Raw genomic sequence first — 26,606 nt, forward strand, 5'->3', positions numbered from 1 at the left:
ATTTGGTGTTCTTTTTCAAATCAAATATTAGTAGATGTGGGATTTGTATGTTGGTCTATGTAAAAGATACAGATGTTTTGCCGATGTTCGATATTGGGTGGGATTTGGTTTTATGTTGGATTTGACATTCGGTTTTGCCTTTAGTAAATCTACAAAGGCAAAATCAAATGCAAATCTAATGACAAATCACCAGGGCTGCCATCAGAAATTGTGGGGCCCAGGACTGACAAAATCGGCAGGCCCTCCCCCGCTACCTTATTCCTACACAAAAAAAAAATTGCCCAAAAAATATCAAGCCTGCCATCTTCTGATTTAAGCCAGCCCCTACTATATGTGCAACCTGCCAAACCCCATTTCTCTGCATCCAGCCAGGCCCCCTAATGTGTGTACTACCAACCCCCCTAATGTGTCCAGTCAGCCCCCCTTATGTGTGTCCAGCCAGCCCCCTTATGTGTCCAGCCCGCCCCCTTGTGTGTTCAGCCAGCCCCCCCTTTCATGTGTATCCAGCCAGCCCCGTCTGTGTCCAGCCAGCCCCCATCTGTGTCCAGCCAGCCCCTGTCTGTGTGTCCAGCCAGCCCCCATCTGTGTGTCCAGCCAGCCCCCTTATGTGAGTCCAGCCAGCCCCTGTCTGTGTGTCCAGCCAGCTCCCATCTGTGTGTCCAGCCAGCCCCCTTATGTGTGTCCAGCCAGCCCCCCCTTTCATGTGTATCCAGCCAGCCCCCATCTGTGTCCAGCCAGCCCCATCTGTATGTCCAGTCAGCCCCCTTCTATGTGTCCAGCCAGCCCCCATCTGTGTGTCCAGCCAGGCCCTGTCTGTGTGTCCATCCAGCCCCTGTCTATGTGTCTAGCCAGGAACCCCTTTCATGAGTTTCCAGCCAGGCCTCCCTTTCATGAGTGTCCAGCCAGGCCTCCCTTTCATGTCTGTCCAGCCAGGCCTCCCTTTCATGTGTATCCAGCCAGCCCCCATCTGTGTCCAGCCAGCCCCATCTGTGTGTCCAGTCAGCCCTCTTCTATGTGTCCAGCCAGTCCCCTTCTGTGTGTCCAGCCAGCCTGTCTGTGTGTCCATCCAGCCCCTGTCTATGTGTCTAGCCAGGAACCCCTTTCATGAGTGTCCAGCCAGGCCCAATCTCATGAGTGTACAGCCAGGCCCCTTCTGTGTATCGAGCCCCCTCCCTCCTCTTTTAAAGGCACAGCACTGCATGCTGGCAGTGCATTTGAACTTACCTGCTTTGCGTGCCACTGCAGTGCTGTCTCCTATTCGGGGTGTGAGGGGTGGGTGCGGTGCAATGCCTGCTGCCGTACAGGTGTGCGTCTGTTACTTATCTTGCGTCGCACCCTCTCACCTTCAGGCCGTGTGTTGAGCAGACGGTCCTGGAACCTCCAAATAGAACACGGACACGATGACCTAGGGGGAAGGAGACGAGGTGAGTACCGTCCTTCCTCACGTCGACCGATGCGCCCTACCGAACCGGGGGATAAATTCAGGTTTTAAGTGAAGATCATCATTGGCACTTTTGGCCTCAGATCCCGAATTTTCACCTATCGGTACTTACGCACCAGGTGAAGATCCGTCCTTGCACCGGGTTGCAAGGTTCACCATCCGCCCAGAAGGAAGGAGAGATAGATAGTGACAAACAAACAAAGAGAGACAGTACACACAGATATCCCTCACCGTGTCCACACTTGCTCTTCGACCGCTCACTCGCCTACAGGTCCCTGTAAGGAGATACACAACACACCCTCAACCTACAGTGTGTGTAGTGCGACAGATATAACAACAACTAAACATTTGCCCTGCATGGAACACCAATCACAGACTAAATATACAAGAGTCAAACACAGTACTGTCTCTTTAAACGTCTGCTACCTACCTATCCAGAGCTGGCCAGCTCCTCTTCTCGGTGACTGGGGAAACCACTACCACATGGGTGGAAGCCGTACAGCTCTCCACCACTGCTCACACCTCTCATCCGCCTCTCTGTTAGTGCTGCAGCTAATGGGCTCAGGGCCCTGGGCCTAACGCCCAGGGTCTTACCTGCGGCTCAGGCGTAGGTGCCTGCCATACGGTGGGCTCTGGTAGTGATCTGGGCCTAATGCCCAGACCACTTATTATGGGGCTCAGGCCTATTTGCCTGCCTATCGGTGGGGCTCATATATAGGGCCTAGTGCCCTCCTGTATGGGTACAGGCCTAGGCCTGATTTATGGTCACGGGCCTGGTGCCAGCCTACTTTATTGAGTGGTGACCTGGGCCTAGTACCCAGGCCACTTATACCTGATTATGGGGAAAATCCTTTTATGGGGCCTAATGCCCGCTACTGTGCCCCGGGCCTTGTGCCCGACTAATTGCCCACGGGCCTAGTGCCGACAATGCTCCACGGGCCTAGCGCCCGACAACCCTGGCAGTCTAGGGAGGGGGTATATGGTGGGCCTCACGGAGGGCCTACCTGTGATGTTGGAAGAGGCTGCGGGGGGGAACTTCGTGACGCTCTTTTACTTCCCTCCCCCGCAGTCCTCTCCGGTCCTCAGCCGCATTCTTCTGCCGCTGGCCTTCCTGGCCAGCGGCGCCGCCTCTTCTTCTCTTCCTCCAACCGGCGCCGCCTGTCTTCTCTCTTGACAGCGGCGTCTTCTGGCCTTTTCCGCGGCCACCGCCCCTGTTGCCGCGCCAATCCTCTGCTCTTCGGGAGGTCTTCTCTCCTCCCTCTCTGCCGCCGAACTAACTTTTCCCGCTCGGCGCCGTCTAATACCAGACGGCGCGAGTGGGTGGGGCTATGATGCGGCGAGCCGCGATTGGCTCGTCGCGTCCGCCTCTGATTGGCTGCATGCCCGCGAGCCAGGTTTGGCTCGCAGCCAGAGCCAAACGCCCGCCGCACTGACTGCCGCGCCCAACGCCTGACCGGTGCTGGGAGCAGGTACTCTCTCCCAGCGCCGGCTACCCGCCGCTTCTTGGCTGCCGGGCGCCAAGCTCCGCTGAGCTTGCGCCCGGAGCCAAGCTTCTCCCGGCGCCAAAGTACCGCCGGCACTGGTGAAAGGGACCAGGCGGTCCCTTCACCAGGTGCCCGCGGTATCTGCACCGACGCTAGGGACATTACTGTCCCAGCGCCGGCAACGGATGTGTCCCGCAGAGGACACATCCCTTCTGCCTGCCCCTGCACCTCGGCTGAAGCTGGGATCCCAGCACAGCCCAGCACAGCCTTCCACAGGGGCATCGGCGCGCCTGTGCGCTGCAGGATGGAACACGGCTGTTAGAGCCGCGACAGGTCCTAGTGCTCGCAGCTGGCTCAACTTAATCTGAAGGAGACAGCAGCAATGCTGCTGCTGCTCTCCGTAAAAAATAAAAATGCCACAAATGACTTAGTTGTGTGGGGGAAAGTGGGAATGGGAAGGGTGCTGCAGGAGCCAGCCCCCCCCCTATTTCTGCTAAGTGCCCGGGCCTGGGACTCTAGTCTCAGCCCCCCCCTGATGGCAGCCCTGCAAATCACTAAAAAAAAAAAATCTAGATTAACATTAGTAAATAATATACCCCATAAAGAAAGGTCATGATGGAGATCGAGAGAGGGGGAAGGACGTTTCCCTTCAGCCTGTGAGCTCGCTAAATGGCTCCTGGCACTGTTGTTGCTGGGCTAACTCTGTGGCTGATACTCGCTAACCCCTTGTTCTTCAGCTAGTGTTCCCGCTGTGCGGCAAAAGTATGGTCACATACAACATTGAAGCATTAACATTTCCGGCACTGACTATATCCGGCAAAAGTCTCATTCTAGGTCCCAAAAGGGAAGATTGGAACCCGTGGGTCTATTCAATTGTGAAGCCAATCTCACCTACTCGTATTGATTGTCTCTGACAAATTTACACCACTACTGTTAAGACATCTAACGTGAAACTGGAGTGCTCACATCAGTCCCCAAAGTAAGACCCCCCAGCGGGGCACAAGGCGGACAATTTTATCCCGTAGAAACATTTCGGAAGTTAGTGGCGTATTCACCATTTATTACTGGAGGACTCTTCTTGGTCTACATTCACCTGGATATTACGTCTCTTCTCCAGTTGTTGGACTGCTGTGTTATATACCTTATAAAAGTACACACAATTTAATTATATTGGATTTGTGCAGCATAACATTACACCTAGGGGTAAATTTACTAAGATGGGAGTTATATTTAAGAAGTGATGTTGCCTAAAGCAGCCAATCAGATTCTACTTCTCATTTATCTAGCACCTTCTAGAAGATAATACCTGGAATCTGATTGGTTAAATAGAACTTCCATCCTAGTAAATTTCCCCCTTAGTCTGGAAAAATACACTTGTGTGTGTTTATGATGCTATTTTGCACATGGAAGTCTCCTATATAGTTACCAACAGGTATTTCTAATTGTTATAAGATTTTAGAAATGTGATGTTTTTTTGATTGAATTTTTTACATGTTGTTATCGGGTATAGTATAAATCTTCGAATGATATTATAAGATTACTATTACATGATCCGATCTAAGCGCATCACATTTATTTGGTATTAGTTGAGAATAAATACTGTAGCTATTCCAGTAGAGACAGTAGCTGCTTCCCTTATGCTGGGTACACACTGGGTGGCATATCGTGCGTACAGCCGACAAATTATGTATCGCGTGCACACACGACCCGATGCACTGAACGATATATCTGTGTACAACATTTTTTATTGATATATCGCATCGGTCATGCAGCATGGCAGATGCGATATATCTGAAAGGGGATGAGGTGAGAATGCCGGGAATCCCGAAGTTAAGTACTGTGGTTAGGGTTAAGGGTAAGGCACTAGGGGGAGGTTTAGGGTTAGGCTGCGGGGAGGGAGGGTTAGGTTTAGGCACTAGGGGGGTGGTTAGGTTTAGGCATCGAGGAGAGAGGCTTAGGGTTAGGGGTTAGGTTAGGCTTACTTACCTGGGGGCGTCGGATTTCTAACTGGGATGCCGGCGTAGGGATTCTCACCACCGGGGTCCTGAGCACTGGCCGTATAAGGCCCGCGGAATCATTTGGTCTGGCCCTCTGAGCTTTTTTCTGCTAAACTCTGGCTAGCTGGGTGGCTAGAATGGCATCATGCAGCCAGAATCTATGCAGCAGTGCCGCCTGGAGGGTCCTTAGGATGCTTCAGATGGTCACACCGCTGCCCTTATAGCTCTCCGGAGCATCCTGATGATGTTCCAGGCATTGCTGTAATCATCGGCGATTGTGGTCCTGCCCCCATGTCACACGGAAGGGGCACGGCTTGCACCAGGCCCGTGAATAATGTTCTGTATATCAAAATGGCCCTCGGCAGAGAAAAGGTTCCCCATCCCTGTTGTAGATGTACTTAAAGGGAGACGTGAAGGAGTTTCCCATTGCAGCCAATCCTTTCTAGAATGTACCTGATTGGTTGTTGTGGGGCGACACCTCCAGTGTTCTTTTTTAGAAGTGGTAGTAAATCTACCTCTTAGGGCAGAGGTCCCCAAACACAGTCCTCAAGGCTCCCCAACAGTTCAGGTTTTAGAGCTATCCATGGTTGAGCACAGGTGACTTAATTAGTACCTCAGTCAATTTGTTTTAACCACTTGTGCTCAACCATGGATATCTGAAAAACCTGAACTGCTGGGGAACCTTGAGGACCGCATTTGGGAATCTCTGTCTTTGGGGGAATTCATTTGTATGCTGCCAAGCACATATTAGCCAGTTACTGCGTTTTCCCTCGCACCTCTCTAGAGTGGGGCAGGAAATTTGCGATACAGGTGTTAGCGATGTGCCGTCCAGGAACAGCACATTGTCTACAATTGACATTACACATCCAGTGACTAAACTCCACACATGTGCATGCTGTGTACATATTCCTAATCTCTTGGAACAAGGAGCTTTAACCGGTGTATTGTGATGTTTTGGGATGAAGGTGTCCTCTGAATTATTAGCCTCTGCTGAGGCCCAGTCATATGCTTTCTTCCCCCCGACATCCTCTCAAATCTCCCCATTCACTTTCAAATACAGTAAGCTGATATCCAGTCCAAAGGTATGGCCATTTTTTAAAAATTGTACACAGAATAATGTGCCTACAGTTGACCATCATTGCACTGCTGTAATACATACTTCTTTATGACTTTCTAAATTTACACTCTGCAAGAATACCCGAGGATACGCCCAAGTGATCAGAGCTCTAAGCGTAGTGCCACAATTTGCAAGTCATAGGTCCCGGACTGCCCTCTTCCCTGGGGAAGTGAGAAGTATCTCGAGGGCTGGTCTCCTGTCCCTTCCTGAAATTTGGGAGTCTCCAGGATGCTCTGGGAAATCAGTTGAGTTATTCGATAATAGATCATCTCCACTCCACCCAATTATCAAATGTAATAACCATGTCAAAGTGATCTAGTAAGCCTTCTGAGGTCTGTCCTCAAACATTCTGGAACCAAACATCTCTAAACACACCTGTTTGTTCTGGAGCCATTGTAACATGCAATAATGTTTGTATAGTGCTGGGGTGAGGAACCTTTTTGCTGCCGAGGGCCATTTTGATATATAACATTGTTTGCGGGCCTGGTGCAAGCCACGCCCCCTGCATGTGACATTACATAGGGCGGGGCCACAATCGCTTGTGATTACAGCACTGCCCGGAGCATCCTGAAGATGTAAGGGCAGCGGTGTGACTGTCTGAAGTGTCCTAAGGATGCTGCAGACAGCACTGCTGCATAGATTCTAGCTGCAGTGTGCCATTCTAGGCACCCTGCTAGCCAGATGAGGCTAGCAGAAAAGAGCTCTGAGGGCCAGACCAAATGCCTCCGGGCCTGAGGTTCCCCATCCCTGGTATAGTGCTTCTGTGTTCCTAAAATGCATAATTTTCTTTACATCTCGGGAGTGCTGCAAAATAGAGATTTGATGTGAACTGGAGATTACGTCCTGCGGAAATCACTTCAATGTTTTGTTTGTTTGTTTTATAATGAAATCCTTGTAACCTAAGATGGAATAGTTAAACATACACATTTTTTATATACATGAGTGCAGCAAACAAAATAAAGATGTAATTGGCTTACACATGTTTCTTGTAAACATATTTATTGTCAAGTGTACATGTTATGTATTAACATATTCATTAAGCAGGCTGAATGCAGCAAAACATCTATATGCATGCTAATACCTTGCACTGTCCCTCCCAGCGGCTACAATCCTCCCTGTTTTTTCAATGCAGAAAAACACTGCGCTTTTCAGTAGTTTGTCAGACATGACAGGAATTGTACAGATATAAAGCAATTTCAGTTCTGAGCCAAGCACACTGGCTGCTGTGTAGTTTAAAGTGAGACTGCACTGCCCCCTGGTGGATATCAGAAGCAAAAGAAAACTTTTTTTTTTCTCAACAAATTTTTATTGACAGGTATATATAATTCATAAGGCATGTGTTTCACAACCAAAATACAGTAACATGACAGTCATATTACAACAATATAGAAAAATTATACAATTATCCACTCAATATAAATTGAAACATTCAAATATGGGTGAATTACACCATAAAGTACACCAATTAACGATATACATAGTATGAGAAAAATAAAAAGGAACGTAATCTGATACACATCTCAAAAAGGGACTCTAGAACTAAGTACTTCCATATTGTACCATGATGTGAGATTGAAGCATTTCCTTAAACCTCCCTTATTGTGGTTGATAAGGTGTGTACATATGGAAGCCATATTTCAAAGGTATGCAGTCGGGAAGCCGGCGGACCTAATCCTGACAGCCGGCTTCCCGACTGTCATATCCCGGCAAGGGTCTAAAGACAGGCGTCGATATGCCGACGCCTGTCATTAGACATACAGCAGGAGCCCGACGCCCGGCATCCCGAACGAAGGGACGCCGAGCGTGGATAGCCGCGGGGGGGAGGATTAGGTTTAAGGTTCCCGGGGGTACTTAGTAGGCACCCCCCCGGGAGGTTAGGTTTAGGCTAGGGGAAGGGGGTTTAGAGTTAGCCACTTATAGGGGGGATTAGGGTTAGGTACTGGGGGGGAGCTTAGTGGAACCCCTAAGGGAGGGTTAGGGGGTAGAATTAGGTTAGCTAATACTTACCTGAGGACGATCAGGATTTCCACTGCTGCCGGGATGCTCATAGGCAAAGGCAGGGGGGGGTTCCGTCTGCCTGGAAACCCCCCTCTCCAGCACACACCATGACCACAATAGAAATAGTAATATAATAGAATGTTACTAGTGCTGCATGTTCTTCTCAGTATCACAAATGAAATGATTAGCACCAACTGTGGATCTTTTAAAATGTGTCAGCCAGTAATAAATATACCTGTGCACCAACTAGGAGATGTGGAAAACATGCACTGTTAGGGGTGCACTGCTATAGACCATCAATAGGGTTAATAATTAATACTGTAAAATAATACGCTATCCAGTACATAAGGAGACCGATATGCACATATATGTCCAGGGCAGTGCTAAGTTCTTCTGCTGCTCCCTCAGACTCCCGGACTTGCTCCAATGCTCAAGAATGGTGCCCACATCTGAAAAAAAAACATTCTGGGCCTGATTCAGAGCCGGACGCTATTTGCGGACGCTCGTTCAGAAAAAGGGGCTGGATATTTAAATTCAGCGCTCGCTCTTTGCGGTCTGTTGACGCCTCTATGTCTGAGCGAGCGAACGAAACATGTGCTCGCTATTTTGTAAAGACGCCCCTTGGCCGCTCGCATCATACATCATCTCCACTATTTATTTGATTAATCGAGTACATCGAAAGGCAGTTTGTGTGATGTCTTATTTGTAAATCATTACAAAAGTCTTGGCACGATATACAGTACAATAGCTGCAAATCTGGCTATTAAAAAACAAGACTGTACTTGTAAAAATATAAACTATACTGTGTGAATTAAAAGGGAGTGGGGGAACATTGACCTTGGACTATCCCAAAGCGGTTTTGCAAGTTTCACCCCTCTAGCACAGTTAGTTTTCTGTCACACACAATTCGAAGAAGTTGTGTTTTTCCTGTGCGTTGTAAAAAGTGGTGCTGATCTCAATGTCACTCAGTGCTGCACACTCGAGTGGTGTGGAGGAAGAAGAATCCTGAACCAGAATGCTGACATCATCCCGTTCAACTCGTCGTAAACTCCCCTAGGCTTGTTTAGCCCTTCTGCCACTGAATGACTGGAGGGTCTGCCAAGGTGCTAAAGCTACTGTAGTACAGGAAATCCTGGCCATCCACCTTTTTTTCTGCCATTGACCCGCAAGATCCCCGGGGAGTGGAGATCAGAACACAGGCGTGCTTAAAGGTCAAAACGGGCGTTTTAAGGCTGTGCATAATTAATACAGCAGCGACATTGACCACGTCACTTGGTTGATTTATAGTCAGAACTGCTCGCAAGATTGCGGTAGGAAAAACCAACCACAAGAATAGCGAGCAGTTCATACGCTGTTCGATGTACTCGATTAATCTAATAAATAGCGGACATGACGTATGGTGCGAGGGGCCAGGGGGCGGTTTTTTTAAATTTACGTCCGCAAGTTTTGTCCGCTCGTTCAGACATAGAGGCGTGAACAGACCGCAAAGAACGAACGGTTCATTTGAATAGCCACCCCTATTTTTTGAACGAGCGAGCGCAAATAGCGTCCGGCTTTGAATCAGACCCTAAGTCCAGTCACGGAGCTTGTATAATACACACAGAGGGCTTATACCCTTTCACGGAGCTTGTATAATAGACACAGTTGGCTATGCCCTTTCACGGAGCTTGTATGCACTCACTGGGCTTATGCCCTGTCACGGAGCTTGTATAATACACTCAGTGGGCTTATGCCCTTTCACGGAGCTTGTATAATACACTCAATGGGCTTATGCCCTGTCATGGAGCTTGTATAATACACTCAGTGGGCTTATGCCCTTTCACGGAGCTTGTATAATACACTCAGTGGGCTTATGCCCTTTCACGGAGCTTGTATAATAGACACAGTGGGCTTATGCCCTGTCACGGAGCGTGTATGCACTCACTGGGCTTATGCCCTTTCACGGAGCTTGTATAATACACACAGTGGGCTAAGAACAGTCACGGAGCTTGTATTATACACACAGTGGGCTAAGCCCAGTCACGGAGTTTGTATAATACACTCAGTGGGCTAAGCCCAGTCACGGAGCTTGTATAATATACACACAGTGGGCTAAGGCCCTCATTCAGAGCCGCTCGTAAGCGGACGCTCGTTCGTTATGAGCGATGTTCGCACATCTGCGCATGCGTACGGATTGTAATACGCATGCGCGAACCAGTCAGTGCGGCCGAAAATCGTTTGTTCGCTATATAGCGAATGCCTGCTATTTTGAGTGACAGAATGAGGCGTATGTGGGTGGTAACAGGGGAAGGTGCTTGAAAACGGGTAGTGGAATTCAACACAGGCGTGCTTAAAGGTCAAAACGGGCGTTTTAAGGGTGTGCATAATTAATACAGCAGCGTCATTGACCACGTCACTTGGTTGATTTATAGTCAGAACTGCTCGCAAGATTGCGGTAGGAAAAACCAACCACAAGAACAGCGAGCAGTTCATACGCTGTTCGATGTACTCGATAAATCTAATAAATAGCGGACATGATGTATGGTGCGAGCGTCCAGGGGGCGTTTTTTTCAAATCTACGACCGCAAGTTTTGTTCGCTCGTTCAGACATAGAGGCGTGAACAGACCTCAAGGAACGAACGGTTCATTTGAACAGCCACCCCATTTTTTTGAACGAGCGAGCGCAAATAGCGTCCGGCTCTGAATCAGACCCTAAGTCCAGTCACGGAGCTTGTATAATACACACAGTGGGCTAAGTCCAGTCACGGAGTTTGTATAATACACTCAGTGGGCTAAGTCCAGTCACGGAGTTTGTATAATACACTCAGTGGGCTAAGTCCAGTCACGGAGCTTGTATAATACACACACAGTGGGCTAAGTCCAGTCACGGAGTTTGTATAATACACTCAGTGGGCTAAGTCCAGTCACGGAGCTTGTATTATACACACAGTGGGCTAAGCCCAGTCACGGAGCTTGTATAATACACACAGTGGGCTAAGGGCCTGATTCAGAGCCGGACGCTATTTGCGCTCGCTTGTTCAGAAAAAGGGGCCGGATATTTAAATAGAGCGCTCGCTCTTTGCGGTCTGTTGACGCCTCTATGTCTGAACGAGCGAACGAAACATGCACTCGCTATTTTGTAAAGACGCCCCCTGACCGTTCGCATCATACGTCATCTCCGCTATTTATTAGATCAATCGAGTACATCGAAAGGCGTATGAACTGCTCGCAGTGCTTGTGGTAGCATTTTCCTACCGCAATCATGCGAGCAGTTCAGGCTAAAAGACAACCAAGTGACGTGGTCGATGACGCTGCTTTGTTAATTATGCACACCCTTAAAACGCCCGTTTTGACCGTTTGGCACGCCTGCGTTCGGATCTCCACTCCCCGTTTTCAAGCACCTTCCCCTGTTACCACCCACAAACGCCTCATCCTGTCACTCAAATTAGCAGGCATTCGCTATTTTGCGAGCACACGATTTCCGACAGCACTGACTGGTTGACGCATGCGCATTACACAACCCATACGCATGCGCAGATGTGCGAACATCGCTCGGAGCGAACGAGCGGCCGCTTACGAGCGGCTCTGAATCAGGCCCTAAGTCCAGTCACGGAGTTTGTATAATACACTCAGTGGGCTAAGTCCAGTCACGGAGCTTGTATAATACACAGTGCACACAGTTGGCTAAGTCCAGTCACGGAGCTTGTATAATACACAGCTTGTATAATATACACACAGTGGGTAAAGCCCAGTCACGGAGTTTGTATAATACACTCAGTGGGCTTATGCCCTGTCACGGAGCTTGTATAATACACTCAGTGGGCTTATGCCCTTTCACAGAGCTTGTATAATAGACACAGTGGGCTATGCCCTTTCACGGAGCGTGTATGCACTCACTGGGCTTATGCCCTGTCACGGAGCTTGTATAATACACTCAGTGGGCTTATGCCCTGTCACGGAGCTTGTATAATACACTCAGTGGGTTTATGCCCTGTCACGGAGCTTGTATAATACACTCAGTGAGCTTATGCCCTGTCATGGAGCTTGTATAATACACTCAGTGGTCTTAAGCCCTTTCACGGAGCTTGTATACTACACAGTGCACACAGTTGGCTAAGTCCAGTCACGGAGCTTGTATAATATACACACAGTGGGCTAAGCCCAGTCACAGAGCTTGTATAATATAAATAATACACTCAGTGGGCTAAGTCCAGTCACGGAGCTTGTATAATATACACACAGTGGGCTAAGCCCAGTCACGGAGGACACAGTGGCAAGAAGTAGAACTACTCTCTCTAACTAATCTAACTCTAGTCTCGCTTTTCCCTTCTCTATCACTACCTAACTAAACATGACTGTTCCGTCGGGATACAGTCACACGAAATGGCGCCGACAGCCGGGCGCCGCGCCTTTTATAGAGGCCGAACGTCACCCGGCTCTCGCGAGGTCTCGCGAGAATCCAACGCCGGACGGGTGATGTTCGGCCTCGAGGTGGAATCCGAGTCAGGCGGGAACACCCGAACTTGCGTTCTGAGGAATCCGAACCGCTCATCACTACAAAACGGTCCATGGTTTCCCATAGAAATGCCCATACCACCAAATTGAACGCCTTAGTGGCATCTAGTGACACAATAATATCATCCCCACGCTGGACCTGTTTGAATAAGCGATGAAGATTTACCGCCATAAAAGCCTGTCTGATCAGGATGAATCAGTTGGGTTATTATAACCTGATTAAACCTGTAGGCCAGTATTTTTGCTAGGATTTTCACATCTGTGGGAACAAGTGATATGGGCCGATACGAGTCAGCTCGAGTAGTGTCCTTGCCTGGTTTAGGTAAAACAATTATTAGTGCCTCAGACATATAACTTGGTAATGTGTTGTTTTTGTAAATTTGGATAAAACGATCAAACAATTGTGGTACAAACATTTTTTACGTTTTTTTTGTATAGCTCGAGGGGAATCCTGTCGATCCCTGGCGCTTTACCGTTAGGAAAGGAATTTAAGGCCACCTCAAATTCCTCTAACGTCAAAGGAGAATCAAGAAAGTCCCTTGCCTCTGGAGAGAGTGTTGGAAGGGATATAGTAGATAAAAAATCATGAATTCCTGTTGAGTATAAACTGATCTAGATTTATATAATTGATGATAATAGCTGACAAATTCCTCTGCGATATCTGAAGTTCGCCCATAAGCAACATCATCAGAAGCAATTATTTTAACCACTGTATTGGGCGACGAATGCTCGGTTCGTGCCAGGTTATCTAAGTAAGACCCAGGCCTATTGCCAGATGCATATTGCAAATGCGAGTTAAAAAGTAATTTGTAGTGCGTCTTATCCAACAAACTATCTTTCCATGAGTTTTGGGCAGCCATCCATGCTTCTTTAGTTGAATCTGACCCATATATAAGCTACTTCTAAAGACCTACAGGAAGCCTCCAATTCAGTTTTTTTATAGAAGATTTTAAACCAGCTACTCTTTGGATTAAAGACCCTCTGAGAAATTATTTAAAAGCATCCCAAAGAATTTAAATAGATGTAGTGCAAGCTACAATGCGGGGCCATATCATTCAATATATAGCTCGACAAAAAAAGAAATCTTCAGCGCAATATCAGGAGCTTCACAGTTCCCTGACTAGAACAATGCAAACATATATAGACACTCTGAATCCGGATACCCAGACATCCTACCTAAACGCCAGACAATTATTGGATGATTTCCTGTTATTGCAGTCAAATAAACATTTAACTTTTTCAAAGTTTAAGTATTTTCGTTGGGGCAACAGGACTGGTAGATTGTTGGCCAACATGTCTAGACCAGGAACATTGAAAAGGTTTATTACTGCTATTAAGGACCCCAATTCTGATTCTATAGACACCTCAACAAAACGTATTCTTCAACATTTTGAAGATTATTATGCTAACCTATATGACACCCGTCCTTTCAATGAGGAGATGCATGAACGTTTGATCTCAGACATCAACCTCCCTTTGCTCACTGATGTAGATGGGGAAATTCTAAGTCAGGAAATAACCCTAGAGGAGATAGCACATGCTATCTCCTCATTGAAACTCCATAAATCCCCTGGCCCAGACGGGCTTACAAATGAATATTATAAGATACTACAGGGTTACTTAGCCCAGGCCTTGCTCGAACTACTTAACTCAATTCTAAAATATGATACGGTCGCCCCACAATTTAATAAAGCTTATGCGGTTTTAATCCCGAAACCTGATATAAATTCTCAACTGGTAGACTCTTATAGGCCCAAAACCCTATTAAATACAGACATTAAATTAATGGCCAAGATAATGGCAGATAGACTGCAATTGCTAATGCCACAAATATTGACGGTTCATCAGTTGGGATTTATAAGAGGCAAACAAACAGTAAGGGGAATTAGGACAGCGGTGGCAGCTGTTGTCGCTTCACATGGTGCAGATAAAACTAACAATGTATTAATCAGCTTAGATACAAAAAAAGCGTTTGATACGGTACACTTGTTTAAAATTTTACAAAGACGGAAGTTCCCACTTTTATTTATAAACTTTGTAAAATTTCTTTACACTAACCCTCATACCTCTTTATTGATCAATGGCTACTGTAGCTCCCCCATTACCATGCACAGGGGTACAAGGCAGGGCTGTCCCCTCTCTCCCCTACTATTCAACATCAGCCTGGACCCGTTGCTTAGAATACTACAATCTAGCAGTTCCTTTCAGGGCATTAAGATAGGTAGAAAGGAGATTAAAATTATGGCATTCGCCGATGATGCACTATTATTTGTATTGAATCCCTCGCAATCCCTGAATCACATTTTTAAAACTTTATCTGTGTTCGGTGAAATATCAGGCTTTAAAGTCAATGTAAATAAATCAGTGGCATTACGTCTGAGCTGCCCGACGGGCCGTACAGACAGATCACATACCTGGGGGTACAGATTTCTAACAACCCACACCTACTCTATGAGTTGAACTTTACTGTTGCCATTAAATCAATTTCTTTGGAATTAGAGGGATGGAAGAAATTATTGCTTTCATACACAGGAAGGGCAAGCCTAATTAAGATGGTTTCTTCCCCAAAAATGATGTATCCCATACAAGTTTTGCCATTTTTGATTTCTAACAAAGATGCCCAACAACTTAATTACATTTTCAGGAAATTTGTGTGGAATGGAAAAAGGTCTCGCATTGGCCTACATAAATTGCAGTAACTTAGAAGTCAGGGAGGTATTAACTTTCCCAATGTGCAGGTGTACTTTTATGCAGCACATCTCAGGTACGTCAAGGATTGGTTGTTTCACCGTAACTTATATGCTAATTCCTCTCTTGAAGAGGAATTTTTGGATTCAGGCTGTCTTATTAGTTTCTTACACGCCCCTGATCAAGAAATACCGCAGGAGATCAAAGAAAACCCCTAGCTTTGGTTCACAAGAAAAGCCTGGCATATTATTAGGCATAAATTCACTTTAAACGGCCATAAAACGCTATATCCAGGGGCGGATTGGGTCAGAGAACCAGCCCGGGAAATTTATGGAAGCAGCCCTAATGGGGGCAGGGTCTGTCAAAGGGGGAGGGCCTAATTCTGAATTGGACGCAGTTGTAGCTTTCCTTGCATATTTTGCTGAATCTGTGTCTGCAACTTTATGCTAACGCCACTACGCAGTCCTTCCCTGGTGTACATCTGATATGCAAGGACTGAGGGCCTACAGTAGTGTGTACAGATGCTGCAATGCAAGCGCTGACAAAAAATACATTGCACAAGAATAAATTAAAACACATTGTCCCTCAAGGAAAAAACAAACAAACATACATATTGGTCACAATAGGTAAATATAAAATACAATGGCCCCCCAGGAAAAATATAAAAACCTGGGACAGGAGTAGGGTGGGCAGTGTATGTCCTTGGGGGGTGGGGAATGTGTGATATGGTGATTAGTGCTTGCCCCTGGGATGCTGAGTACTGTGTCTAGGTAACAGAGAGGTAGGGTAAGGAGTGGGGGGGTTGATATAGCAGAGAGGTGATACAGCAGTAGGGTATATTGTGGGAGATGTATGAAGCCCTGAAGCGGTATCATCGCATGTTATGTGCGCTGATACTGCTTCTCCCCGATGTATGATCGGGGGTCTGGGCGGTAAATGACAGGGGCGCTATTCTCCCCTGTCATTATCGGCGCTGCCATCTACAGATAGCAGCGCCGAGCGGCAGGGCCATGAACGAACGGTCATACCGCATGACCGTTCGGCCGGCTGTAGCTGTGGTTATCGACAGCTACAGCCTGGCGCTAGCCTATCCCCACAGCAGGGACAGTGCTGTCCCTGCTGCGGTGGCTGCCGGCTCAAGGCTGCACGCGGGGATCTCGCGATACTTGCGAGATCCCGCGCATGCTCAGTGGAGCCGGCCGGGACAGAGACACACAGCGTATCAGCACTAGGCTGATGCGCTGCTGTCTCTAGCGGGTAGCGCCGGAGGGGGGAGTTAACACTCCCCCTTTCCGGCCGATGAGATGTTCTTACATCTCATCGGTAGTGCTTCCTGCTTCGCCTCGGTAAAGAGGCGAAGGAGGAAGCGGTATAGCGGCACGCTAAGTGCCGCTATAATACATCTACCCCATTGTGTGTAACTGAGGGTGATAGATGTAGCAGAGGTGGATAGTGTGTAGGGTGATAGATGTAGCAGAGGACGATAGTGTGTAACAGAGTGTGATAGATGTAGCAGAGGAGGATAGTGTGTAGGGTGATAGATGTAGCAGAGGAGGATAGTGTGTAGGGTGATAGATGTAGCAGAGGAGGCTAGTGTGTAGGGTGATAGATGTAGCAGAGGAGGATAATGTGTAGGGTGATAGATGTAGCAGAGGAGGATAGTGTGTAGTGTGATAGATGTAGCAGAGGAGGATAGTATGTAGGGTGATAGATGTAGCAGAGGAGGATAGTGTGTAACAGAGTGTGATAGATGTAGCAGAGGAGGATAGTGTGTAAGGTGATAGATGTAGCAACGAAGGATAGTGTGTATGGTGATAGATGTAGCAGAGGAGGATAGTGTGTAGGGTGATAGATGTAGCAGCGGAGGATAGTGTGTAGGGTGATAGATGTAGCAGAGGAGGATAGTGTGTAGGGTGATAGATGTAGCAGAGGAGGATAGTGTGTAGGGTGATAGATGTAGCAGAGGAGGATAGTGTGTAACAGAGTGTGATAGATGTAGCAGAGGATAGTGTGTAGCGTGATAGATGTAGCAGAGGAGGATAGTGTGTAGGGTGATAGATGTAGCAGAGGAGGATAGTGTGTAGGGTGATAGATGTAGCAGAGGAGGATAGTATGTAGGGTGATAGATGTAGCAGAGGAGGATAGTGTGTAGGGTGATAGATGTAGCAGAGGTGGATAGTGTGTGATAGTTGTAGAAGGACAGAGCTGAGTTAAGTGTGTTGTAATCACATTTACTATAGTTGTCCAGAGCAGAAGGCTTACATAAAAAGGGCTGTGCAGATCAGATTGTCTCCTGTGCGTAGGTAGATCGGCAGCTCTCCTCGGTGATCCCTTACAGTTCCTGTTAAAACATGTTCCAGCTCTCCCGGAGCATGCTGGGAAATGGAGTTTCCCAAGCCACAGACTAACACTCCACGGATTGGAAAGCACACTACAACTCCCATGAGGCCACCGTTCATATGCAGAGCCAGGGCATGCAGCAGCGTGCTCTAAACACACTAATCGGTACAGCTAATAATGGATGAAGGTAATAAGGACACTACCCCGCTGCTCTGATCCCGGAGCTAGCCTGAGTAGATGACTGTTAAAGCTTCTGGTTTGCGATCCACAGCAGAACGCAAATCCAGGAAGCTCTGCAGCTGGCCCGGCTGATCTATGAATGAGTACAGGGTGAGCCGGCCCTGATGAGGGGAGAATGGGACCGGCCCAGCGGGAACTCTCCCGCTTTCCCGGCGACCCAATCCGCCCCTGGCTATATCTGCCTTTTCTTGCAAACCCAGAGTTCCAACAGGGTGGTGCTAAATACCCATTCACACTATGACAAACCATAGAAATTAGCAATATTGGCATGTTGACACAAAGAGAAGATGGGAGGCCCCTTACATTCCAGGAGGCTAGGGACAGGTATCCTATACTAACGAGACATCCACTTGCATTTTGGCAGGCTAAACATTACATTGAAGTAACAGTGCAGTGTTTTTCGGCCATGGATTGGAATAACTCCTTAGACGACTTTCTAAGCTCATACTCATTAGAAATAAAAACTATATCACAAATGTATAATCTTCTGCGCACAGTTTTTATACCTGACAAATCTCCAGCAAGCTATGCTAAGTGGGTGTCCCAGATTCCAGCTCTACAGATAGACAACTTAAATCGATCCTACGACAAAGCCTGTGCACTAATGCCTTAAGGGGGGTATCCACTTGACGATATACAAACGACAGCACGATTACGACATTGCAATCGTGCTGTCGTTTGTATAGCTAGTGATGTGCCTAGACTGAACGTTCACTCGTTCAGTCCCGGCACATCCCTCATCCCCGCACATGTTGAACCTGACGAGATTGTCAGGTTGACCTGCATGTACGGGCGATGTCGGATGTCAGAAGCGGACAGCGGGCACGCGCATCGCTGGTCGCTTCTGACCAAAGCATGCGCGATTGGAAAACAATTGCACGATAACAATGTCATTATCGTGCAATCGCTTGGCTGAATCGCTAAGTGGATACCCCCCATTACTCATCATATACAGGTTGAGTCTCCCATATCCAAATATTCCGAAATACGGAATATTCCGAAATACGGAATTATTTTGGCATGACTCAGATAATGAAACCTTTGATTTTTGCTGGTTCAATGTACACAAACTTTGTCTAAGGCACAAATTATTAAAAATATTGCATACAATTACCTTCAGGCTGTGTGTATAAGTTGTATATGAAACATAAATTAGTTTAATTTCTGTACACAAACTTTGTTTGAGCCACAAAATTATTGAAAATATTGTATAAAATTACCTGCAGGCTGTGTGTATAAGGTGTATATAATACATAAATGCATTCTGTGTGTATATTTGGGTCCTATTCCCAAGGTATCTCATTATGGTATGCAAATATTCCAAAATACAGAATATTCCGTTATCCAAAATACCCCTGGTCCCAAGCATTTTGGATATGGGAGACTCAACCTGTACTACTATGTTTCTGAATATTTGGCATAGATCCTATATTTCACCTCACAGGAGCTTTCTAATAGGCATGTCGCAAAGTTCAAACTGTTATAGATGTGGGACTCCTGAGGCAGATATCTTCCACTGTCTGTGGTCCTGCCCGGTGGTACGAGGGCTCTGGATACAGGTGCGGACATATGTTACCACGCAATTAGAACATTTTGTCCCACTAACGTCTGAATGGGCGATATTTGGCGTTCTTCCTGATAATATTCGTATCTCTGCAGGAGGAAAACGTCTGTTATTAGCCATAAGTGCAGCAGCCTGTAAAACAATCCTACATACATGGATAGATGCGTAACCACCTCCTCTGCCTCTTTTTAAGGCAAAATTGCATCATTTCTTCAGAATTAATTAGTGGAAGTAATAATGGAAAAAGAAACTAAGATAGAAAGAATTTTTGGTATGTGGGAGAGCTACATAGATACTCTTTCAGGAACCCTTCATCTCCAGCTTTGCAGAATCCCTCATGGTATATGATGCAGAATGCGTCTGGAGAGCCTCCAATTAGATTAGATGCTTGACCTTGTCTTTTTTTTTTCTTTTTTTTTTAGATGAGCAATTCCTTTTGGGTGTCTGGCGGGGGGGGGGACATGGAGGGCCCATCCCTTTTCTTTTTATTAATATTTGAACAGGGTGCTACACAGCTCTGAACAAAAACGTTTTATAATTTTTTCCTCTGTAATTCTTTTCATTTTTGTTCAAAGGTATTGTTTGTGTTACTATGTGTTAGTTATTCGTTGATTACTTTCTTTGAGCCAAGATAACCACAACACACAAAATTTCAAATGATCCACTATGACCATATTGTATTGAATAATAAGTTATCGGTATTCTGCCCTGTGAGGTCCAGATGTTATTTCTTCAAATATGTGTAATGTATCACATACAACCAACTCTGTATAGCCATGTTCAACCATGAATGTATTTTTGACGTTCAGTGCTTTGAATGACAATAAAAACATTTTTTTGGAAATAGATGTAGTGCCACTATTGAACTCAAAAAATTATTTCCAAGCAGCCTCTAATTCTGCCCCATAGCCCATGCGCGACAACCAGTACTGGTTAAACTTCCAGAAGGAGTGACCCTGCTGACCCTCCAGGTCAAGAATGATTGTTAATGAGGAATGATCGGATATACCCCTAGTCTCGAATTGGACCTTGTGAACTCTCGTCTGTAATTCTAGCGTAACTAATGCCAGGTCAATCCCAGAAAACGAGAGATGAGTATATGAAAAACAAGAAAACTGCTTCATAGAAGGATATCTGGTCCTCCAGGCATTGACCAATCCCATTCCGTCCACCATACCTGAAAATCCAAACCCCCTCGCTCGTGTATCAGTAACAGACATTCTATGCCTATCTAGTATTGGATCCAGGATATTGCTAAAATCCCCCACACATATGGTGGGCGTTCCCGGGAATAAGACCAAAAATTCAGCCACCTTTTTAAGAACATCATGTGAATACGGTGGAGGAATGTATACCGCCAATAACAACAAAGATATTGGGCCAAATGTAATAGGTAGTCTGTTTTAGTAACAGTACAAACTCGCACTTTCTCGCACTTTTAAAAAGTGCGAGTTTGTACTGAAACTCGCAAATTCAATAGGGTGTCAGTTTACATGCACTGGTGATTGTGACCTGCGAGTTCCCGCGAGATTTCTCTCCAAAAAATTTGCGATTTTCTGACCAACCAAATAGCGAGCTCCAAAAGCTTACTAAATCAGTTTAAAACAAAGACAACCATTGGCACAACTCTAACTGCTGATCAATACAGACCTACACTATATAAACCCCTGTTCCTCCATTTTGACCTTTGATAGGTTTGGGAAGGAGTTTGTGAATGTTAGAGGTGTTGCATAATACTGATTACACTAAAATGTCTTACAGACACAGAAGGGGTGAGGAGAGTCAGGAGGAGGAGGAGGATGTTGTTTGCCTAGTCAGACAGGCAATTACTGACGAGGAGGAGGCGAGCAGTGATTCCACACAGGAGGAGGGTAGTGAGGAGGAAGAGGGTGAGGAGGAGGATGTGGAGGTGGAAGTAGCTCCACGCCCTGGGAAAACACAAACAGGACGCAATGTTCGGTTTACACATGCCGAGAATTGTGCCCTAGTGCATGCAATTGTCCCAGTCTATAGTCGCCTCCTTGGCGAGGATGCACACAAGACCCCATTGTCGAGGAAAAAAGCGATGTGGCAAACGGTTTTGGAGGCTGTTACTGCTGTAGGTTCCTGCCCCCGTGATGTAAAAAATATTAAAAAAAGATACAATGATGTTAAGCGGGGTTTAAAGGACAAAATGGCGGATGAGATGCGAGAAGCACGCAAAACTGGTGGAGGACGTCGTGTGCGGATATTGTTTTCCAGCTTTGAGGAGGGGTTGAGGCAGGTTTTGCCTCCTGAAGTCCTGCCTGGCGATCATATAGAGGACATGGATCGACATCCTGCTCCAAGGCGTCGTGGTGAGTTTTTTTTTTACAATTTTTTAGCTGGTAGGTCCGTATTAAATGTGTGGCGTTAAGTACGGATTGGTATTATTTCCCCGGCGATTATGTCATTTTCCCCTGGTTTCATTTTCCCCCATATTCAATTTTAAAGATTTTACGCCTAGGCAGAAAGTTAACGCAATGTAATATGCGTCAAAGTAGCGCCTATGAGGGGTATTCAATATGAAACGTTAACCTTGCCAGCGAGTTTTTCACCGCACATCGGAGGTTTTGCCAGCAAAAAACTTTCGCGCGCGCTCACGCTTATCCCCGTATTCAATTTGAAATCGTTGAAAACGGGACCCGGCGATACATGGATCTGCGTTAAAAAAATGCCAGTTTCCAGAAATAATTGTAGGAGCCCCCTAAAGAAGTCCAGACCTCAGGGATTACTATGGATACACACGTTTTTGCCTGCAAAAGAAAGACGGGTCTGTAAATAGGTTTAGCAGGTGTTTTTTCCTGGCGCGGCTATTAGAAACCCTGACTTCCTTCAGTAGTTAAAAATGGGGGTACCCATAGTGATCCCCCATGTCTAGACATTAGGGGGGTCCTTAGAATATTTTCCTAAAAATTCCATTTTTGTTAACCTGTTAAAAAAAAAATCACATAAGGTCCCCCCCAATAGCCAAACCAGCCCCAGGCTTGCCAGCCAGTGTTGTTTTCCAAAAATACGGGGAACAAAATGTGTAGGGTTCCCCCGTATTTTAGAAACCAACACCAGGCTGCAGGGAGTAGTGCTGGTTTTAAATATAGGGGTCAAAAACGACGTGGGGTACCCCCTATATTTAAGACCAGCACCAGACCCAACCGACCGGGGTGTAATGCCACAGCCCGGAGACCCAATCACCGGGGCTCCAGGTCCAAAGCATTACACCCCAAGTCGGTCAGCGCAAGCCGGTGATCTCGGCGGAGTCGGGGACCCCCCAAAAAAGGGTCCCCCCTCTCCCGAGCACCACAGGTTTACGCTGAAGCCTGGGGCTCATCCCCATACCCCTGTAGTGGTGGGTATGGGGGTAATAGGGGGGCCAAATAATGTAAGACTATTGTACTTTACAGTGGAACTACAAGTGCCAGCATGCCTGCCATTTTGCACTTGTGGAACTACAAGTGCCAGCAGACATGCGGCACCTGTAATTTCAATGTAAAATAAATAGTTAAAAAAAGACAAAACACACACACCGTGCCCAGTATAAGTTTATTACATACACCTACCCATTCACACATACTTACCTATACCAGAAGTTTCTGTCCCCTTCTCCACGTAGAGATCCTTAAAACATGGCCCTGCAAGCAAGATTTCATACTCACCTACATCCAGCGCTGGTCTCCGCAGTAATCCATGGGTGTTTGAAAACAAAAAAACGTCCTTACCCGATCCACGCTACTAGCTATGTGTATGTGTGTTGTCACACATACACATAGCTCCCGAATGCCCGCTATCGGCACTTCACGGGGCATTGCAGTCCCGTCAGCCAATCAGCGGCGGCGCTGACTGTAGCGCGGCCGCTGATAGGCTCCGGCTACTGACACTTCCCACGTGGTGTGAGTCAGCCCACGTGGGAACTGTCAGTTGCTGGAGCCAATCAGCAGGCGCTGTACAGTCAGCGCTTCCGCTGATTGGCTGACGGGACTGCAATGCCCCGTGAAGTGCCGATAGCGGCCATTCGGGAGCTATGTGTATGTGTGACAACACACATACACATAGCTAGTAGCGTGGATCGGGTAAGGACGTTTTTTTGTTTTCAAACACCCATGGATTACTGCGGAGACCAGCGCTGGATGTAGGTGAGTATGAAATCTTGCTTGCAGGGCCATGTTTTAAGGATCTCTACGTGGAGAAGGGGACAGAAACTTCTGGTATAGGTAAGTATGTGTGAATGGGTAGGTGTATGTAATAAACTTATACTGGGCACGGTGTGTGTGTTTTGTCTTTTTTTAACTATTTATTTTACATTGAAATTACAGGTGCCGCATGTCTGCTGGCACTTGTAGTTCCACAAGTGCAAAATGGCAGGCATGCTGACACTTGTAGTTCCACTGTAAAGTACAATAGTCTTACATTATTTGGCCCCCCTATTACCCCCATACCCACCGCTACAGGGGTATGGGGATGAGCCCCAGGCTTCAGCGTAAGCCTGTGGTGCTCGGGAGAGGGGGGACCCTTTTTTGGGGGGTCCCCGACTCCCCCGAGATCACCGGCTTGCGCTGACCGACTTGGGGTGTAATGCTTTGGACCTGGAGCCCCGGTGATTGGGTCTCCGGGCTGTGGCATTACACCCCGGTCGGTTGGGTCTGGTGCTGGTCTTAAATATAGGGGGTACCCCACGTCGTTTTTGACCCCTATATTTAAAACCAGCACTACTCCCTGCAGCCTGGTGTTGGTTTCTAAAATACGGGGGAACCCTACACATTTTGTTCCCCGTATTTTTGGAAAACAACACTGGCTGGCAAACCTGGGGCTGGTTTGGCTTTTGGGGGGGGGGACCTTATGTAATTTTTTCAAACTATTTTTTTTGTTTAGTTTTACCGGTTCAAAAAAAAAACGGTTTTAGCTGTTTAAATTCTAGGGACCCCCCTTAAGATGTGTAGATATGGGGGATCACTATGGCTACCCCCATTTTTAACTACTGAAGCAAGTCGGTGTTTCTAATAGCCGCGGCAGGTGCATAAATGCGGCTTGGAATAATGTGATGCAGAAGCGCATTTAGTAGTTTTTTAACGCAAAAACAACTATGGCCATCACATTTTGGGAACTTGAAAATGGGGTTCAGCATATTTGATAGTTGCTAAAGTGACTTAGAAAAAAACTGAAAAACCCACCTGCCGCAAACACTTGCAATCAAAAAAACACTTGGGGCATACTTGGGGACCCCCCCAGAGTCAAGTTCGTTTTTATCTAAGTTTGTATCCCATTTTTTAAATTTCTCGGCACCTTTTTAAAATACAATTTGTGGTGTGCACTTACTTTTTGGGCTACATTTTTGGACAAAGATTACCTTTGGGGGACTGTATGAAGGCTTGTCGGGGGTACCCGAAATGTTGCACACCAAAACCACAATTCTGCATTTTTTAACGCCTGCCATTCATAGGCAATACTTTACCGCCAATTACATTGCATTGAGTTAACGCCTAGGCGTAAAGACTTTCAAATTGAATACGGCGGAAAACTTAAACGGGATAATTACGTCATCGTAGGATAAATACCGCAAATCCAGACTTAACGCCTCAAATTGAATACGGCCAAAAGTAGGTTGAAAAGTCTGGTGGATCAGCTGAAAGAAAATAAGTACCAATTGATTAGGTATACACAGTATTAGATTACATATTGAGTAATTTCAAACAATCTATGTTACTTTAACTAGCTGAAAATTTGAGGGGGAAAAAACGAAACAAACGGCCACGCTCTCAAATGACCGATGAAGAGGCGGGTGAGTTTTCTTGTTAACCTACTAGAAGCATCTGTTTTAAACTCAAACATCCAGCCAAGCATAAAACAGCCACTGCTTCTTTCTCATCTATGTATACCAATGCATACTGGCTAAAAGCAAACAAACATTGACCTACAACAGCAGTCATCTTGACATAACATCATCTGTGACATGTTTCAACCTTGGACCCTATTTAAACATGCACACCTGTGTATGTTTGTAATGTGTCTCACTAATTAAGGGCCATGTAATGACTACAAACAACACTGACACACCTGTGTTTCCATGAAGCCTACTCCGCAAGGTCACTCAATTCTGCTAACATGTCACTCACCCTGTGTTATTGTCATTTTTGTGTGAGTTAAACCAGTGCAATTTTCACACACACACAATGCATCTTAGACTCAGGTGTAATGGATTCCATTTTTGTTTTAAATAAAAAACAATATGCCCTGTCTTTAATTTTTGAAATCTAAAAAAATAACATAGTTGTAGTCAGGATGTTTTTGAGAGCATAAATTTTGAAGATGTTAAACGCTTACAAAACTGTTTTCTTCATATTTTTTACCCTTTTCCCTAAAAAAATTTAGGTCCTTCTACAAGCCAATATAGACCACCAATTGGAGTCACAGCAGCACCAGTTGTCCCAGCCAGACCTTTGGGCCTGGTGGATTATTCAGAGGAAGCTGAGGAGCCCTGCATTATTCTCACTCCGTAAGAGACCACACCCCCCAGCCCTGTAGCACAACCACCACAAAGCACACAGGCAACAACTGAGGTGACAAGCCCAAACGCAGAGGAAATGAGCCGTTCCCTACACTTCTTCCGTCAAGCACAAATGGATTTCATGGGGACCCAAACCCAACAATTAAATGTCATTTCCAACCAAATTCGCAAATTAAATAGAACTGCTGCAGTGGCCCAGGGAACACGTACCCGTATGGCAAGTGATAATAACGTCCGCATGTTTGAACTCACCCAAGCCATACGTGATCAAACCGTGGCATTAAGAGAGTTGGCACAGGCCTTCCTTTCACAACAAAGGCACTTGCCAATTCAAAGGCAGGATGTTGAGGCTTCAACAATTTCAAGCCTGAGTTCCCAACCCACCAGCCCCCAAACTGCATCACCACTCTCTCCACCTCGACGTAGCGCACGTGTACGTGGAGGTGCCTCCAAAGGGGCAGGGAGGGGCAAGGGTGTTTAGCTTCAGTTTGTCGTTGTGTTTATTTTTGAAAAATTGTGCATTTCCTGGATTTGGTTTTGGGATTGTATGTTTTTATGTTGTTGGTGCCATTTAAACATTGAATGTAATTTTTCATTCACATTTTGTAACGTTATACATTTCAGCAGCAAAGTGCACATAACTGTTTATTTTTTGGTGTTAAACAATATTTGGTATGGCTGTCAAAAAGCCATGTAAAGATTTTGGACATTTCCAATATGTTCTTA

At 46.3% G+C, this 26,606-nt stretch overlaps 1 protein-coding gene across 1 annotated transcript; it reads left to right on the forward strand.

Annotated features, from left to right (window-relative positions):
- The first annotated feature begins 21,113 nt into the window (after positions 1 to 21,113).
- Positions 21,114 to 25,872, forward strand: LOC148517511 (myb-related transcription factor, partner of profilin-like). Its single transcript, XM_088478583.1, has 4 exons — positions 21,114 to 21,167; positions 21,231 to 21,699; positions 25,089 to 25,154; positions 25,745 to 25,872. Exons 1-4 carry the CDS (start codon positions 21,114 to 21,116, stop codon positions 25,870 to 25,872), a joined length of 717 nt encoding a protein of 238 aa, XP_088334709.1.
- The last annotated feature ends 734 nt before the right edge of the window (positions 25,873 to 26,606 follow it).

Source organism: Taudactylus pleione, unplaced genomic scaffold, assembly GCF_031769625.1.
Source record: "Taudactylus pleione unplaced genomic scaffold, aTauple2 ptg000215l, whole genome shotgun sequence".
In the NCBI taxonomy this organism is placed as follows: Eukaryota; Metazoa; Chordata; class Amphibia; order Anura; family Myobatrachidae; genus Taudactylus; species Taudactylus pleione.

Excerpts from the sequence above, each read along its gene's own strand:
- LOC148517511 (XM_088478583.1), top strand. The coding sequence starts at position 21,114 with ATGTCTTACAGACACAGAAGGGGTGAGGAGAGTCAGGAGGAGGAGGAG. Across the intron at positions 21,700-25,088 it reads TCCTGCTCCAAGGCGTCGTG|CTGAAAATTTGAGGGGGAAA; the intron begins GTGAGTTTTTTT and ends TACTTTAACTAG. Across the intron at positions 25,155-25,744 it reads AATGACCGATGAAGAGGCGG|GTCCTTCTACAAGCCAATAT; the intron begins GTGAGTTTTCTT and ends AAAAAAATTTAG.